The 14,304-nt window shown below is 45.5% G+C and overlaps 2 protein-coding genes across 3 annotated transcripts; one reads left to right on the forward strand and one right to left on the reverse strand.

The window, feature by feature from the left end:
- The first annotated feature begins 1,627 nt into the window (after positions 1 to 1,627).
- LOC129601694 (uncharacterized) lies at positions 1,628 to 3,829 on the forward strand. Its single transcript, XM_055500557.1, has 5 exons — positions 1,628 to 1,767; positions 1,960 to 2,474; positions 2,609 to 2,818; positions 2,895 to 3,329; positions 3,770 to 3,829. Exons 1-5 carry the CDS (start codon positions 1,641 to 1,643, stop codon positions 3,827 to 3,829), a joined length of 1,347 nt encoding a protein of 448 aa, XP_055356532.1. The 5' UTR covers positions 1,628 to 1,640.
- LOC129601697 (uncharacterized) lies at positions 3,693 to 8,652 on the reverse strand. Of its 2 annotated transcripts, none has more exons than XM_055500561.1 (9): positions 8,244 to 8,652; positions 7,517 to 7,639; positions 5,364 to 5,672; positions 5,034 to 5,156; positions 4,806 to 4,970; positions 4,623 to 4,727; positions 4,327 to 4,446; positions 4,142 to 4,252; positions 3,693 to 4,072 (listed from the first exon to the last, which is right to left on the reverse strand). In XM_055500561.1, the coding sequence occupies exons 1-9, from the start codon at positions 8,457 to 8,459 to the stop codon at positions 4,070 to 4,072; spliced, it is 1,275 nt and encodes a 424-aa protein (XP_055356536.1). In that variant the 5' UTR covers positions 8,460 to 8,652; the 3' UTR covers positions 3,693 to 4,069. The 2 variants fall into 2 exon arrangements, with proteins under 2 accessions (XP_055356536.1, XP_055356537.1); XM_055500562.1 differs by having other exon boundaries at positions 3,696 to 4,072; positions 8,253 to 8,652.
- Between the last annotated feature and the right edge of the window lie 5,652 nt (positions 8,653 to 14,304).

Here is a 14,304-nt window from a genome sequence, read left to right on the forward strand (position 1 = left end):
TGTTTGGGCGAACGGCTGAACCGATTTCGACGCGGCCAAGTGCGTTAAATTCGTCTCAACGGCGCGAATGTTCTTACGCTATTGCGCCATCGATACGCCCCAAAAGGGAAGGAGTAGCCCCAAAAAACAAATTGTTGCCATGGGCCCCCATAGACATACATGGTAAATACATTGTCTTTTTGCGGACCGTTCGGAAAAACCGAGACAGACCGCGGCCTTCGGCATCGGCACGTTACAAAGTATTGAAAATTTAAGAAACATGTGCAAAAATTAATCGCAGTCAATCCCACCAGCGTGATCGGTATACCTCGTATTCTTTCATATACGATATTTCTTATATATTTTAGGTTTCTTAGGTTTCTAAGGTTTCTTAGGTTTTCTTAGGTATTCTCAGGTTTCTTAGGTATTCTTAGGTATTCTTAAGTTTCTCAGGTTTCTTAAGTTTCTTAGATTTCTTGGGTTTCTTAGGCTTTCTTAAGGTTTTTTAGGGTTTCTGAGATTTTTTTATTTATTAAATTTCATAGTTTTCTAAACGGCTATGACCAATGCGATCAACCGTTACGAAGTGTGCATTGCGTAACTAGCTTTCGCTGGAAAAGGTTGTGTACGGATGTAGATCCCGTAAACTGGTTATATGAATACTAACTACGTAACCAGGGTCCTCGCTACTTTGCCGTTGTAACCAATTTTCTCCCGTTCCACACATCCCATCTGCACGCTCTAAAGTGCTACAGAATCCTCTCAGTGTCGAGAGTGTTCCTGCATCATCAGTTTTCTGGAAAGCCCACTAACCACAATCCAGTGGTCACTCAAAAGCTTGTTACCATGGTGGCCATTAGCTTAACATGGGCTGTTTGTAAATCCCCAGATTGTTACTATGCGTTATTATATCGAATTGTCATTGAAATTAGCGAACTGCGAATGAGCAAAAATAACAGGTTCTGCTCACGCCTGTTTATTTTGTTCGTGCCTTCTTAATGTAATTATCATCGTGCCATTATTTAATACATATACGAGGACGAGCTTAGTACATGTGATAGACAAAAAAACTAGCGAGAGAATCTGATAACCATTTGCGTGCTGTGCAACACTGTCAGCCACCTTAGGCTGGCGGTAGCCGCGCGCCGTCACGCAGCCGTTAGCTGAACACGGCCTGCTGTTTACTGTAACGCACACTCGTATTAAAATTTAAATGCGAGTTTTGTTTTGGTTTTATAACTTTGTTTATAATTGGTTCTCCGCAAAATTTCCAGTAACCAGTGACTGACATTAATTAACCAAGCTCTTGATAATAATGTTATAAAATTACCATCTAAATATAAAGATTCATCTGGCGAGATGTACTACGATGAGAATATCACCGACGTACGGCTACCTGCCAGTTTGTTTTCTGCACCTGCGATGGAGATTTCTTGCGCGAGTATCAGCGTTGTTTCGGGCCTACCGTTGAGTGAGAATTGTGGAGGAACCTGCCAGCGACGTGCCTTTACCAGCAGCGTACGATGATCGTATGGCCTTGGCGCTGAAGGCTTGTAGAACGGGAACCTGTCACAGTACGCTGCAGCGAAAAGTACAAGGTTCCTTACTCTTCGTTCTGGAATAAACTGAAGGGCGTGCGTACGGAAAAGAAAGGCGCACATATGAGAAAATTTTCGGAAGCCGAAGAAAACTACATCGAAAGTCTGCTGCTGAAGTGTGCGGAGAACGGCATCCCTCTGGATAAAAGATTTTTAAAGCGGATTGTGCCGTTACTGACCAAATCTAAAGGTAGCTAAAAATGAGATATAAAATTATTCGTGTAAAATTAAATTAAATTATTGACTATTATCGCATTTATTTATATTGGTTAATTTTTAAATTTGAATGCGTCCGTTTCTGATGGAATTTCAGTGACGTTAGTGTGAGAATATTTGTACGTTACGGTTTTTCTTTTACTTACAAAAATTGTACCTTGTACAGATGTGCCCAAAAATCGAAAGATGTTTTCATCATACTGGCATCGCGAATTTCTTAAAAGGCACCCGAAGATTGCTCAGCGAATTTCACACAGCGTTTCCCGAAGAAAGGCTAAAGAGTGGACCGTGGAGAATCGGGAGGGTTGGATACAACGACTGAGTGAGCTTAATACCGAAGGCCTGCTGCTTGATCCTGCAGGAATCTGGAATTTTGACGAGTCAGCGTTCCAGGTAGCTGAAAAAGTGACGACGGTATACGCCAAGCGGGGGGTAAAGGAGGTCCTTTCGTACTACGACGGTAACGACCGCGAACTAATCACGGTGTTGGCGGGCGGCAATGCGGCTGGAGAAATTCTGCGACCATTAATTTTATTTGACGGCAAAGTTTTCCTTGCTTCTCGTTTTGACGGCACAGACGACAGATGTCATATGGGCTTTAACTCGTCAGGCGTGATGGATAATTCAACTTTCACTTCATATATCAGAGAAGAAGTCATCCCCAAAATGACGGCAGCAAAAGTGCGTGTTTTCTTTTACTCTACTAAAAAAATTTAAAAAAATTAAATTTATTTAAATTTATTAGTTGTCATAAATTTCTTTCATTTTATTAAAAAATAAATATTGAAAAATAATAATGTTGTGTATTTTTTCAGAATGTTATTTTTCTCGATGGGCACAGCTCTCATATGTTCAATCTGGAGTTTTTATCAGAGTGCATGAAGTCTGACAAAGATATTACCGTTGTCATACTGCCGTCTGGTCAGACCGGGAAGTTGCAACCCATGGATCTGAAGGTGTACGGTCCTGTTAAAAAATATTGGCGGGATTATTTGCGACTGATGACCCTTATCGCTGAAGAAGAGGTATTTTCATTTTTTATGCTAATTTTAGTTAATAAATAAATCTGATAAATTAATCTGAAAATAAATTTGATCGTAGGTTAACAAACAAAACTTCGCTCGTCACCTTGTGAAAAAATGGGATGAATTTAACATGGCCGCCAATATTATTTCTGGCTTTGCTTCTTCCGGAATTTATCCTTTCAACCCGGATGCGGTCTGCCGAGCTTACGTAGAGCCCGTTCCAAGCCAATTTCTATCAGACGTTCCCATTTCTGTTGCCACCGTATACGTGAGCGAGCTGGAAGTTATACGCACAAATCTTCGAAAAATTCCACTTTTGACTGAAGGACAGATAGAAGAGATTGTGGCGTTCACAATCTCTAAAGCAGAAGGTTTTCTTCCATCGGTTGCAGCTGACAAAGTGGCTGCAGATTGGCACCATAATTTCATGAGCGCTCATCCTCAGAAAAAGAGAAAACTTAAAGATTCTCGTCTGCGCGCCGAAGCAGGACTTATTGCGACGGACAGTAAAGTAATCGCAGCGCTCGAGCAACGGAAGCAGAAAAACTGCTGCAGAAAATAAGAAAAAAGAAACACTCGTAGCGGACTTAGCGATGTGACAAATACTCCGACTAAAATTAAAAAATCTTTCAGAATGGGTAAAAAGTGAGTCCTCTGAAATTTCACATGTGGTTCTACAAAGTCAAAGTTTTGCTGTAAGAAATAGAGTGTGCGGTATTACTGGGGTGATTATTTGTATTAAATGTGATGTGTTTACCAGCACTGACAAACCTGGGTGGTTGCCCGTGTTGCACGGGCCGGGCATGGTTATCAGATTCTCTCGCTAGTTTTTTTGTCTATCACATGTACTAAGCTCGTCCTCGTACAGTTAACCTTTTTACATGCTCGAAATCCTAAGGCATTATTCATCCGTGCTGGGCTTTACATATACTGTCTTATCGTTTTGTACAGAAAAAAGTCCTCTATACGCTTTTTGATCCTCATACGATAACTGCTAAGAACTATTTCTAATTTCCAGTGTAGGACTGTTGTGAGCATGTCACAAGAAATGAGTACCCCGACTCAGACAAAATAGCCAACGATTAAGGAGACAAAAACAAACTGGTGAAAAGGAAGAAACTACGAAGAGAACCATTCAAAAAAAAGGCAATGCGGATGCCAGGACTCGTTCGTTTGTCAGCGGGAAACTGAGAATCAACAGGTGGGAGACCAGGTTGGCGCCGACTGTGCGCGGCAGCGCAACGGACATGATCACTGCAACATCGTACTGATCAGAGCCAGACACAACTGCATGCATGCGGCGAGAAAGCACACAAGGATTACCTTGAAGGCGGGCTGCCCCTTTCGATCGTTGGGCTCGTTCCATTCATCCTGGTGATCCGCGCCGATGTGCCACAGCATGTAGTCGCGGTTGGTATAGCACACCAGACACTTCTGCAAAGTGGAGGAGCAATTACGCTGCAACTGAATTATGGTGAGCGCACGTTGCTGATTAAGCTGACAGTTACCGCGACGGGGCAGTCATAGCCGACAAGAAAACGACCCGGCGTCGGCTCGGTGTCCACGCTGCTGCTCAGCGCCTCCCCGATGCGCTGCCCCGTCACCTGGGCCTCCAGGCGAGCCCGTGCCTGCCAAACAGACTGATTAGTCACACAACAACGGAATAATCCGGCAGCGCTATGGATTGAATGATTTAGTGAGGTCTCAGACCGGTCCCTGAGGTCGTCGCAAGGCGGTTTGGAAGACGACCGGACAGCTTAATTTCGAGAAAATAAACGGCCGTAACAAGATTTTAACTGCCAACCTGCAGGGCTGTCTCCGAGTACGCCAGGCCCAACAGGTGCGGATGCACGGCCTGGATGTGCGCATCCATCAGGTGGAACGGCCCGAACACTTGCACAGGACACTTCTGCACAACAAACACACTCAACCGGTCGCACCCACAATACAAGTCACTACCTGCGTGAATAAAAATGCAAACAAGTACCAGGTCGGCGCAGGCGTGGTACAGTTTGGTGGGCAGCGCGCAACGCCCGCCGTGCTGCGTCTTCACATGCGTGAACAGGCGTTGGGACGAATCCAACAGCCGGCCCTGGCCGTTTTCAACGGCGGCGCACGCGTCGATCTTGCAGACGTACTTCACTAGACCACCCTGCAACACAGCGTCCCATTGCAGCACAGACTCTCAACAGACTAAGCCCCACGCCGCACTGACCACAACACGCGTGGGAATGACGATCTTCTCGGCAGTGATCTGACTCGGCCACAGGACACGCAGATCGCTCGTCCCCTCCGGGAACTTCTGGCTGCGCGCCGTGCGGAGGAACTGCCGATGCTTCTACAACAACACAAATTTCCAGCTGCAGATGATCAGCTACGAGAACGAAGATTCTACAGACACCGTCAAATGCTGCGATTCGGCTAAGACAGGAAATCGATTTGTAAAAATGTTTGTTTAGAAATCCGTGAAGACAGTTTTGTCTACAAACTCTTTGCAGCGGCATTAAATATGTGCATTAAATATTTCCCTGCCTTATTCACTGACCTCGCCGTTCTTCTTCTTCCGCTGCTTGACCAACGCCTGCATCATGCGTTCGACGTAGTCCGGGTGGCGCTCGTTCATATGGGTCGTGAGGAAGGAGCCGATTGGGTCGAACTGCACGTAATCGCAATCAACACCGCGGTTGAACTGGGCCGGACACGGACAAGCCAGATTCAGCTGCACATTGTGCATTCCGTGGGCGCCCTCCAAGTGGATCTTCAGCCCCTGCGGCATGCCCGCGCGGAACGCGACGCAGGCCTCCACGGGCTTCTCTCCCAGACCGAAGGGACAGCGCAGGGGGTCGATCATGGACTAGGGCGTCAGGCCGTTCAGTACTAATTAGGAGCACGATGCGGGCGGCTCGCCCCATATAAATCTACGTATGTATATACGCTCTAATCAACGGGACTCGGCGCCGGCATTTTATTCCACTGATCAGAGGAGCTCCCTCTGCGCTAGCACAACCGACACCATATATACTGCCACTGCGCAGCGCAGCTGCGCAAAAATCAATAGTCTGACATCACATCTCCAGATCGTTCTGGATACTTCCAGAACGCACGTCAGTCATACTCTGATCATGCGTACAGCGCGTGCACATGCATACAGCCTGTATGTGGGAGATATCCCATACTTCCCCTTCTAAACCGACACGTATAACAGTAGTCACACATTAGAAAAAATCGATGACAGTAAAACATTACATGTTAAGGAAATTGCGATTACGATTGCTCGCACATCCAGGAAACGTAGAGGTTTATTGATTTTTTGGAGTGGAAGTAGGTCTTGGAAAGCAGTTTATCGTCACATGGGAATCCGCTCAATAACAGGCAGGCATTTTCTTAGCAGTAGAAGCATTGCAACCGTTATTATTCCATTTCCCCACTGGCCGAACTGGCTACATAAGCTATCAGGCTACGAAAGCAACTCGGGCTACACAGGCTAAATCAGATCAATGGCTTCCATACTTCGTCAATGTCTGTATACGGGCAAATTCATAGGCTTCCTACATGTGGCTGCTTCATGTCCTGGCTTGCGGCAATTGTAACATGAACGTGCGTGAAAGCGATGGTGTTTCTTCGGAGTTTTCTGGGACGTGTTGACGTGCGATTCTTGGTCTGGTAGAACATGTAGTTTGATCGCATTAAAATTATATGGGGTTGGGCTTACAGCATGGATTTGTTGAACAGGAAAGAATAATCTTGGTCGTGAATTAGGTGGGATTGACTTCAGCTCAAAAGTCAGCTGTTGAACAAAGGTGTTGATGGAGTCAGGCAAATTGGCAAAATGTTGGTTTCAGCTGTTCTGGCAGATAGTCGAAGAGAAGAGATAATAAATCTTGAAACGTTGGATTGGGTGTGGTTGATTTTAAGTAGCAGTGGATTGCTTGTACGTATTGCTCCGGTGACAAAGATTTGGCATCCATGTTGATGGTCAAATGTTATGAAAGGTCACATTTATTCGTATAAATTTCTCAATTGATTTTAAGGTAATAATGTTAAATAACAGTTCACTAAAATACGTTCAGTACATTTAGTAAAAGGTCAAGAAAAAACGATGGAATTTCTGATCAGCATATGCAGGCGATGGAATTAGAATCATGCGTTGGTGAAATCCCGATGAAATATCGCGTTAGGTAGAATAACTAAACACCGCAGAACGTATTCAGGCGGTAATAATCTTGTGTTGGCAAAATTGGGAAAAGATGGTATAGATTCGTAATGGGCTCGTACTGGGGCGAGCCACCACACAAAAAATTCAGATGAAAATATGAAAGGTCAGAGGAAAACTGATGTTAACATAGATCTCAACCACGATCTGCTACCAATTTGCGGGCGGCTCGCCCCATATAAATCTACGTATGTATATACGCTCTAATCAACGGGACTCGGCGCCGGCATTTTATTCCACTGATCAGAGGAGAGCTCCCTCTGCGCTAGCACAACCGACACCATATATACTGCCACTGCGCAGCGCAGCTGCGCAAAAATCAATAGTCTGACATCACATCTCCAGATCGTTCTGGATACTTCCAGAACGCACGTCAGTCATACTCTGATCATGCGTACAGCGCGTGCACATGCATACAGCCTGTATGTGGGAGATATCCCACAACGACAAGGGAGGATTTGATTGAGTACGGATAAGTGACCCACCTGAATCGTTCCCCTCACCAACACGTGGGTGACGTTTTTGGAGACCCGTGTCATCAACTCGTTGTCCACGCCACTGCCAAGGACAACCTCCCGGTCCGGGCGTCCCACAGCCGCGCAAAACGCCTGTATAAAAAGCAACATAATCCAACAGACTACTGACATAAGTGCCAATCGTTAGGCTTTTCTGCACAGCGTGAATACGTGAAATGCCCTGAATCGCCCACTTTTCCTAAGGAAAACGACTTGTCGACAGTACAACCGCACCAGGCTACGCTGCTATCTGCTGCCAGCCTGAGCCACAAACCTCAACGCTACACTGGCTTCAGTCAACTTTCACGTCGTGCTCCTTTTAACAGTTTTAATTTAATAAGTAAATACAAAACAGCAGTACTTTTAACATGATAAGATACATAACTGATAATACAAGATCACGGACAAAACTGGAGATGACAAAACAATTGAAAACATTCCAGTTACATAGCTAAGCAGCTGCATAAAAGACTCGAGGAGCCAGACCGATAGGGAACAAAATATCGTATTCGTGGAGGATGGAGTTGGAAACAGGCTGAATGCGGAAAAATAGAACTCTCGACTAGAGACAGCTGCGCATTTTGTTATTCATTCATAGTTAACTGTTCAGCACGGCCCGAGAAAAAAAGAGAGAAACAGCGAGAAAAGACAGCAAAGCTGTCAGAGAATAAATAGTTCCTCACTGAAAGGCACTTACGGTACTTACCAGTTCGTCGGGCTGGCTGGTGTTGGGAGGCTGCGGGCGGTCCCGTTTGGGGCTGGTGTCCTCGGAGGAGATGCTGGCTGTGGAGCTGTAGTCACTGTGGTGCGATGAACGGCGAATCCTGCCTGGCAGCGGCAGCGCGACGTCGGTAGCGTCCTCCTGCGCGTCCCACGCATCGCCGCCGTCTTCTTCGATGGCGCGCAGTGCCATTATTTCCACAGCGCTGTACGGATGCCAAATCCTCACGTTTAAAATAATTATTTCAAAGTTTCTCACCTTCCAGTGTACAAGTACTTGCTGTCACAACTGTGGCTCCTTAAAAACCCTTCATTTGCTATTACAAATACAGTTGTAAACAGTAAAATCAAATTTGTAACTTCGTGAGTCTGTCTGCGTGCGAAGTGCGAACTGTGAATTTACGGGAGCACTGAGGCTTGTGAGCTGCAGCCTGCAGCACCGGAGCAAAACACGGAGGCGGTAAGCATGGCGACGCAGTGCTTCGCTTATTGTGACTGCTGCTAAATTACTGTGCGTGCAAATTTTGATTATTCAAAACTCTTTAATTTCGCATATTCTTAAACGAAAATTCTATCCATACTCATAGACTTGAAAAATACATAAAAATATTTACGTTTTGGATATAAGAATTTTTTTATTTATTTTCCTGGCAAAGCAAAGACATGACCGCAAGCATTTAGCATATTAGTCTATGGCAAACCTGGTGCTGACTTTTACGTTTTCTCATAGGAGACTATGTTAAACTGCGGAGAGCCATATCATTACTTCGCCATCAAAATAAAAAACTGTATTCATACTGCCAAAAAGTATATATTATTATGTTTTCTCAAACTTATGGATAGAATTTTCGCTTAAGAATATGCGAAGTTGAACGTTTTTGATTACTTAAAATTCGTACGTAATTTTGGCAGTCATATATTTTTATAATATTGCTTCCGAATAGTTTTTATCGATTGTATTAATTATTTCGTGTTTCAGTTATTGGTCGTTTATCAATTAAGTTTGCTGCTTGCGTTTTTGTTCTCTTGTTATTACTGTGTTTCACTCAGGCAGTTGAGGCGTCATTCTGTTTTACATTTTTTACGGCTCGAATTGTTTGTTTAATTATTTTTTATGTTTATTGTTGTTATATTATGTTTTCCGGCCAGTGCCTTCGTTTTGCTTTGTTTCCATTGGTTTTTAATGGAGATAGAAATACCCCATGACACCCGTATTTTGTTGTCGTGTTTCATTAATGTTTTGTCCTTATTTAGTTTGGATTTTGACTGTACTGGAATGTTATTCTGCATTTTTTTACTATTTTTCAGTTACTGTACTGGCAACCCATAGCACTCATGCATTCATTAATCCACCCATCCAGAATCTCCAGGAACAGCTGTTGACCCAAGCTACAAGGAAGCTGCACTGCGCAGCAGCCGTGCGAACGGCTGACGCCGCCGACGTACGTCGCATGCGGTCGTGGGGAATGGCAGTAGCGAGGAGATGCTGCACGTACGTGTACCTATGTGCACCTGCAGGCTACAGCTGAAGACCGGCCTGGCGTTCGCCGATCACCTGGACGCTGAGGCTTAGGGCGCGCCGCGCCTGACCGACTGGCTGGCGGAGCTAGGCGGCCGCTTCCCCGGACCCGGCGGACCGGCAGCAGGTGGAGAGGATCCTGGAGCTGGTGCTCCCGGGAGTGGGATCGGATCCCCGGGTGGTGGCCCGCTACGGCTGCACGTGCCCTGGACGGTGGAGAGGGTGCAGGGCGTCTTTGGTCGGCGCACACTGGCGCGATCGACCGCTGCGCTCGGCAACGCGAGCTGACGGCCACACGGCCCGGCGTGCCGCTCATCATCTCATGGTCCAAGTCCAACGGCGCATTCTCCTCTTCCTGCCAGTCCTGTACACCTATTCACGCCCCTATTCGCCCTGATCGTCCATTCTGCAGCTGTTTATTCATAAGAACTAGATCTGTTTTTCTTTTTTCACCAGTCAGCATGTTTCTGCGTGCAATACCATAGCAAGACGCTGGCGTTGCTGGACGATTACTAGTACGAGGCAAGCGACAACGCTTTAGTAAATTACATCACTTTCCCTGCTGCATCTTCACCGTGTGTAAGCGCTCACGTGATACTTTGCTTCAGCCGTTTCACGTCTAAACCGGTTTGCGGCTATAGTTGATTACGCAAACTGATAACAAATATAGAGAAGAGCACGGCAGGCGAGATTTTATCGCCGGCTCAGTAAGCGCTGATCAGTGATCACAATGGATACGATATCACGTGAGCGCATGCACACGGGTAAGATGCAGCAGGGAAAGTGATGTAATTTACGATGTAAAGCGATGGGAAAGAGTTGCCGCTTGCCTCGTACTCAAGTATTTCATTTACTAATACGAGTACAGTAATTTAATTACGAGCGGCTAAAATCACAATAAAAGCAGCGGTCGGCACGTATGCATTTGAGAGACGAGTATAGACTAATTCTTGAATCCCATAAATCTAATTATCCCAAATCAAGTATTATAATTATGCGGAACTTAAACTGCGGCCTGATTAATGGGCAGAGCGAAGTTATAACCACGGCATGTCCCTCATCCATGATCCAGTGAAGGAAAGTCACTACGAAACCACTATCTGAGCATCCTGTAACTGTTGCTCAGTATTCGCGCTATCCAGCGATCAGTTAAAGGATGTTTTCACAACTTCACTTACGTCCCACTGAAAACTGGAAGAGTATAATCCGATCCAGAAGCAGATTGTGGTCGCTTTTAAGGCACATGTACATACTGTCCAGTGCAGAAAAACGCCAGCTAGGCGAGAGAGTAATCGCGTTCACCGAGCTGTCATCACTGTCCGGTGCACCCAATCGCTACCCAGCTACCCTGGCCATATTGTCAACTGCAAAACTATCGCTAGAGTAGGGTTAGGAGTGACTATGTCCAGTGCATGCGTGTGTGCAGTTAGTATTTTTCATGCAGGAGACAGTCCGAGACATCTTCAAGTTCTTGATTAACAAGTTTTACAATAACTTCCCATGCAGTTAAATACTGCATTAGCTGATAAAGGAAACGAAATTCTTCGTTCCAACCGGCCGTGGATCACAAGTGCGGAGGCGAAGCCGCAGCAGCTATACAATACCGCAGTTGTATTCGTACTACCGACAAAGACCACCCCGTTATGATTCATCCTTTAATTCATTTCATCGCGTTATTAATTCTGTCCACTTTACCGGCTACTTTTCCTTCTCATGAATATTTAGAATTCAGTCTTGTACTTAGCTTGCTACAGCTTGCACCATCTACTTGATCAACCTTGTCCTAATCCCTTGCCCTGAAACTTGTTCCGTTTCTTGAACGCCCTTGTCATTAAACATGCCTTGAGTTACGTTGTTGCCTTTGGCTGCTTGGGATGAACCTGTGTCATCCCAATCGGAGCCACCTGTGTAATTGTGTTATATCGGTAAGAGCGTCCTCGGCCAGCATCGTTGCCGGCCGTGCCACCTTTCATCCCAACAGCCCACACAACATCGTGGTACGGTCAGCACGCCAACCCACTAGAACAGCAGCCAGATAGGCTACTGTTACAATACTATCGGAAAGTATGCTTCCATAGTTCCAGTATAAGTTGGTAATTATCGTATCAACTTGCTCGCCAACTTAAATGACAGTCAGTTTATGAAATTCTGGCTGGTATAGTTGGTTTGCTAGGAGCCTAGGACGGAATTCCGCTGAAATAATCACTGATACCGACAATCCACCTGAAATACGAGTAAATCCGTATTATACCGACACATACAGCTGTACTGTAGCTGTCTCTATTTTTATATTAGGACTAGTGGCCCGATTGGAACCAAGCTCGTGGTACATGCACGAAAACTTTCACATATGCTCATTGCTCGCACACGCCCTTTTTTACAGTGTGGTAAGTACAACATTGCGTAGCGACGTAATTTCTATCTGTATGTTGGCACGAAAAGCATTTGTGCACGCAACATCGGGCAGGGAAGTAGTGCCTGCAAGAAACTCCAAAACGTTTTAATGCAATCAGTTGTACGGTACCAAAAGTCTAATTACTGAGTCCTGACCAATCATGCATGAAACTGCTTGCAACTACACATACATGTAGACGTAACCAAATTTCCCTCATGCTTCTTAAATTTTTCACCAATTTAAGGAGTTTCACCAATTGTAGAATTTATTAATAAATTGGAACAGAGTGCCAGAATTGCGGTTCCGCGCCACGCTGGTCCGATTTCTTCTAAAGGCAGACACGTCTCCGTTATGCTCTAACTTGCGCAGTGCTGTCAAGATCACCTACAGGCTACAGGTATGTCGGCAGGGGAGTATTCGGGTTTGCCCTGGAGGAAGCGGGAAAGCTGCTGACGGAAAGCGCAGTGCGACTGATTTTGAAGCAGTTGCAGAAGCTGGAAAGAGAGCAGATGCAGTACCATTTGGTGGCTGTGGGAAACGAGCACTGGACCGTGACAAACTGGTTAACCGGTGTCGTTTATGCGTTGCAGATGGAGCCAGGCGAGACATCTAGCGGCGCAGCTCGCCTCGTGTGTTCCTGCTTTTTCAGTTGCAGCTTCGGCCTGCCTTGCCGGCACGCTATCTTTGTGCGGTTCTCGATAACAGCACATCAGCAACTGCGCGCTATTGATGCCGTTATTTGCTGGCAGTGATCCTCTACCGGACCGGATTACGAGTTCCCGCAGTCAGCATTATTCCTGCATGCTCTTGCGTATGCCGCTAACAAGGACGTCGAAGATTTTGTGGATAGGGGAGATTTATTGAAACTGAAGTGCTGACAGAAATGAAACCAACTCTCTCTGCAGCCCGCAAAAAGAGCCCGAAGACGCAAGCCCGTTGCAGCCGCTGCCGGTCAGGATTCCTGCAGCACCGCTCCATCATCTTACTGCTATATTCTCCGCTGATAGAACTATGCAGATGGTCTCCATCGGGACCTCGAAGAGCGTTCCAGAAAAAGTTTTCCAGACACGAGGCGTGCTGTGACTGGAGCACTTGCGTGCCGATATACAGAATCAGCGGGACGGTCCAGGTTGGAGAGATTTCTTCCGTGCCTTGTGCCGTTGGGAACCCGTGGCGCAGGCCGCAGTGCCGGACGTCCAGAATTTTGACCAGTTAGCGCAGATCACCAACATCAGCTTCAGTATTCTCCGTAAGTTGTGTGCTAATCGAAAAACTAGGGGCAAGATCCTGCTTACCGAGCTCGTAATCAGCAGTGCTATAAAAGAGTTTGTAGTGAGTATTCTGTATATGTCTTAGGGTATTACTAAAACCTGGACACGGCAGGCAGGCAACCGGCAGGAAACCGGCAGGCCACTGGCAGACCTGTGGCAGGACACAAGCGGCGCTCGGCAGGACAGTGGACGGCAGTCTCTTGGCCACGATAAATTTGATCGTGAAAACACATCATGTATTGCATAACAATATTATACGAGTATATAAATGTTTATAATAACAATATGACTCAGTGTTGTAGAGTACATGCTTGTATCGTATAAATAGAAAGTAGATATACTCACGTAAAGAACAAGTACTCTGTAAAAACTAACATTTATACATTTATAACTCGTACACTTCGTTTAAATAAAAACAAACTGCGTTCTCCAAAGTCCGAACACTTTTGCTTATAAAAAGTACTAGCCTGTCATCATCGGTTTGTTTAGACAACAGCATCGAAATCAAAAAAATTTATTACTTACACCCATTAAGAAAGCAATAACATTTTCAAGTCGAAACAACCTTGTGCTACAACGATACAGCCCAAAAACACGTCCCATGCTAATCAATTTTTCAAAAATTTTACAAATAGCACACTGTGATTTCCTAATGGATCAAATTCCACAGGCGCGCTTCGTGGATTTCTGTTAACTGAACTTTAGTGTTACTGCTCAGGACAATCTTGCAGTCAACCAAATCAACAAACTCGAAGCGTTTGATACCTTCTTCAATGCATTTTTTTTGCACATGAAAATATCTATTTCCTGCCTTTTCCTGAACCCGCGCCTGGCCGTTTTCGCCTGAATATCG

This window comes from Paramacrobiotus metropolitanus, unplaced genomic scaffold (genome assembly GCF_019649055.1).
Source record: "Paramacrobiotus metropolitanus isolate TYO unplaced genomic scaffold, Prichtersi_v1.0 Parri_scaffold0000265, whole genome shotgun sequence".
NCBI lineage: Eukaryota > Metazoa > Tardigrada > Eutardigrada > Parachela > Macrobiotidae > Paramacrobiotus > Paramacrobiotus metropolitanus.

Coding starts and splice junctions, on each gene's coding strand:
- LOC129601694 (XM_055500557.1), top strand. CDS start 1,641: ATGAGAAAATTTTCGGAAGCCGAAGAAAACTACATCGAAAGTCTGCTG. Junction 1,768..1,959: donor GTTACTGACCAAATCTAAAG/GTAGCTAAAAAT, acceptor TACCTTGTACAG/ATGTGCCCAAAAATCGAAAG. Junction 2,819..2,894: donor CCCTTATCGCTGAAGAAGAG/GTATTTTCATTT, acceptor ATTTGATCGTAG/GTTAACAAACAAAACTTCGC.
- LOC129601697 (XM_055500561.1), bottom strand. CDS start 8,459: ATGGCACTGCGCGCCATCGAAGAAGACGGCGGCGATGCGTGGGACGCG. Junction 5,157..5,363: donor GGAAGAAGAAGAACGGCGAG/GTCAGTGAATAA, acceptor GTGTTGTTGTAG/AAGCATCGGCAGTTCCTCCG. Junction 4,447..4,622: donor ACTCGGAGACAGCCCTGCAG/GTTGGCAGTTAA, acceptor TCTGTTTGGCAG/GCACGGGCTCGCCTGGAGGC.